At 42.4% G+C, this 3,470-nt stretch overlaps 1 protein-coding gene across 1 annotated transcript; it reads left to right on the top strand.

Moving 5' to 3' along the window:
* Positions 1-1,952: 1,952 nt before the first annotated feature.
* Positions 1,953-3,257, top strand: LOC134987324 (uncharacterized). Its single transcript, XM_063950492.1, has one exon. It carries the CDS (start codon positions 1,953-1,955, stop codon positions 3,255-3,257), a length of 1,305 nt encoding a protein of 434 aa, XP_063806562.1.
* The last annotated feature ends 213 nt before the right edge of the window (positions 3,258-3,470 follow it).

Genomic DNA, 3,470 nt, shown 5'->3' with positions numbered 1-3,470 from the left:
GTGTAAGCTGTTTGAGCGATTGAGACGCTAAGAAAAGCCCTTTGTAGTAAATAGTGAAAACACAAGACCTTGTTTGGATTTAAAAACCACTCCGGCTCTAACACCTTCGTGGATGATTTAGGGTAAAAAGGGGAAAACAGTACAGATTATACACTACAAACTAACATCAAAATCTAACACACTAACGGAGAATAAGATGAACAATGGCAAACAATTGCAAACAAGAGCGAACAAATGAGAACATAAATGGCAAACACAATGGATAACAAAATGGCTAACAACATGGCTACAGAGAAATATACATACGTGGGGATGATTCGCAAGCGCGTCCTGGATTCCAGCCCTCAGCATTCAAAGAGAAAGCCTTTAGAGAGAGTGAGTGACTGGCCAGGCAATGGTGGTCTTTATATTCACAGCATACATTCACAATACAATGGTCCCTATAATCTCATTGTTCATTGGACACAGGAATGTGTCTCTGCATTATAGCAAAGGTCATAGGTAGACTTGAACAGGTGGGCTGTGTCTTTCCCCAACTGCTGTAGTGGGTGGTATCCTCTGGATTCCCCCCGCATGTGTAATAAACAGCAAATACAATTAATGTCCATAAACTACTTTTGTACATAACTATACGCAGGAGCGAGCGATCTTTTCCTAACTAACACCGAAATGTTACCCTTAAAATACCCTACAGCTGGATACTAGACACCACCTTTCAACCTTTATCTGACCCTTCCTATCATGTAAAGAGGAATCTCTCTGTCCAGGAACCGTTTAAACTAAACATACTTGCTGACGTTGTCTAGGGGAATATTAACTATAAAACACACTATATGGGTTAAATATGCTATGATCGAGTCGCCCGCTACACGCTCACAAACTCTACCGTAAATGCGCATACCACGCGCCAAAGCGCACGGCCGTAGAAGCTCTATTACGCAAAGTGCGAATATGCGTACGCACGGCAGAGCGTGTGCACGCGCAGCGGTCATGTGCATGGGGTTAGTACAAGGCATATGAATCATGATATTTTTCGACTTTGACAATATATTCAGAAAAAGTATTATCATTAGACAAATAATTGCCTAATACGTTAAAGAAGTGCGCTCCACAGAGATATCTTTTGTGTATCTGTTTCTATGTTGATCTCTGTCGACAAGGGATCCTTTTTTCTGTGTTGAAGGCCGCCTATAAAACAAATAGTGTTAAACTAACTGATATAGAACAAACTAACTGATATAAAATAAGCAATAGAACAGTAGACTTACAATAAGAGCGTATTAAGGAATTCTATTATTATATATATTCCTCTGATATACTCGTCAGTCAGCCTCAGGGTCCTGACTCAGATTTGAAACTCCAGACCGTGACACTGCTCTTATGTAACCGCTAGTAACCGTAGTATGTGGCACCACCTAGAGGCTGACCAGAAAATAGGCATGGACAGCTGAGGGCATGAAGCAGAGGTGGACACATTTGCAGTAGCAGTGTGTGACCTGCCAAGCATCACTATAAGCAGGCATAGAGGAATCCAGAGGACCCTTGTCTTATATTTTGTGGGGATAACCTGAAAAGCATTGGGTACGGGATCCCGGCAATTTGGATGCCGGCGGTCATTATACCGACCCCGGCATCCCAACTGTTTAAAATGCCGACAGGGGTGCAGGAGGCAGCTAAGCCTAATCCTCCCCCTCCCTACAGCCTAAACCTAACCCTCAGTTCCCTAACCCTAACCGCCCGGGATACTTACGTTCAAGATCCTGTCTGTCGGGATGCCAGGGTTGGTATTCTAACAGGCAGGATCAGGATCCTGAGCGCCGGCACCCCACCTACATCCCTCTGAAAATGGTTATTTTAAGGAATTTTCCACAATTTAACTTTAATAAATAAATATGCGCCTTCGTCTTCTCATATTTTTTCTTATGTTTCTCTCCTAGTTATTTCCTGATACAATGGCCAGAATCTCAAGGAAGAACCTAATGTATGTGTCTGTCTTACTGACTGTCACCTTTATCCTGGGATTTTTAAATACTGACCCTTTGTACCCTCCGTTGGATCACTGGAGACCTCCGTGTACCTGCTGTGATCGTAGACTGACCACTGATACTATTACACCACTGCGAGACAACCGGACATTTATCATAGCTCCATATTTTGAACATCGAATACACAATAAACGCGCAGTCCGTATCCTCAGCATTATCCACCATAAAGAGGTAAAGGAGCTATACTGCTGGTTTTGTTGTACCGTAAAGAAATCTGTGGAGGTTTCCAAGGCCCAGATAGACATACTCAGTAATCGGTTCGGTTTTCCCTACGGCGCAACAAACCTGATCTGTATGGAACCACCAGGCTGCCATGCCAAGTACCTATCTGTCCATACGTCTCCTACAGGAAACATGACACAATTACCCCTGTTCCGAATACAAAATCAGGACATGAGACCATTTTCCACCAACTTCACGGTCTGCATTTCCACCATGTTTGGGAATTACAGTAACGTCTTACAGTTCATACAGACCATGGAGATGTACCGGATACTGGGGGCTCCACAGGTCATGATCTACCTTAATAACTGCAGCCCACAGGTGGGAAAAGTCATTCAGTACTACATTGCGGAAGGTATTGTAGAGGTGATACCATGGCCAATTGACAAATACCTGAGACCGGCTCGAGCATGGCACTATTCTATGGAAGCCAAGGATATTGGGTATTATGGTCAAGTGACAACACTCAATGACTGCATCTATCGGAACATGTACCGGAGTAAGTTTGTTCTGCTTATTGATCTTGATGAAATAATTCTGCCAATCAAACACCAGACATGGGACAGCCTGATGGAAAGTCTCCAGCAGCAGAACCCGGGAGTTGGGGTTTTCCTTTTTGAAAGTCACAATTTTCCACAAACCATCACCACTGACGGAAACTTCTCCAACATTTCATCTTGGAAGAGTTTACCGGGATCCAATATACTGCAGTATGTTCACCGTGAGGCAAACAGATCGTACGATTTCAATCCTTGGAAAATGATTGTGGATCCGAGGAAGGTCATTCAAACATGTGTACACAATGTTATAAGATCTACAGGAGGTTCTAAAAAAGTCTCGGTGAAGACAGCCCTGCTTTACCATTGTAGAGAGTCTCGTAAGAACTTACCTAAGATTACTTTAATTGAAGATAGAACTATCTGGAGATATAATGCGTCATTGATTAGAAATGTTAATAAGGTTCTGAGCCAAGTAGACTTACAGAAATAATAACCCAAGGAAATGGACATTAAGGTCAGATTACTCTTTCCTGATCTGCCAGATTTGGAATTTTTACCTTTTTCTACCAGGAATAAAATGAAACAGATTTCAAGCATTAAGTTCTCAGGGTGCAAAAACAAAGTTCTGATTTTGGTCAGTAAATCCTTAGATCAGTGGTTTCCAAACTTTTTTGAATCACGGCGCCCTAGAATATCAGAATTT

This window comes from Pseudophryne corroboree (assembly GCF_028390025.1).
Source record: "Pseudophryne corroboree isolate aPseCor3 chromosome 8 unlocalized genomic scaffold, aPseCor3.hap2 SUPER_8_unloc_7, whole genome shotgun sequence".
Lineage (NCBI taxonomy): Eukaryota > Metazoa > Chordata > Amphibia > Anura > Myobatrachidae > Pseudophryne > Pseudophryne corroboree.
This window is presented reverse-complemented; position numbering and strand designations above follow the sequence as displayed.

What these genes read in the sequence shown, in the direction of transcription:
- LOC134987324 (XM_063950492.1), top strand. Translation starts at nt 1,953, where the DNA reads ATGGCCAGAATCTCAAGGAAGAACCTAATGTATGTGTCTGTCTTACTG.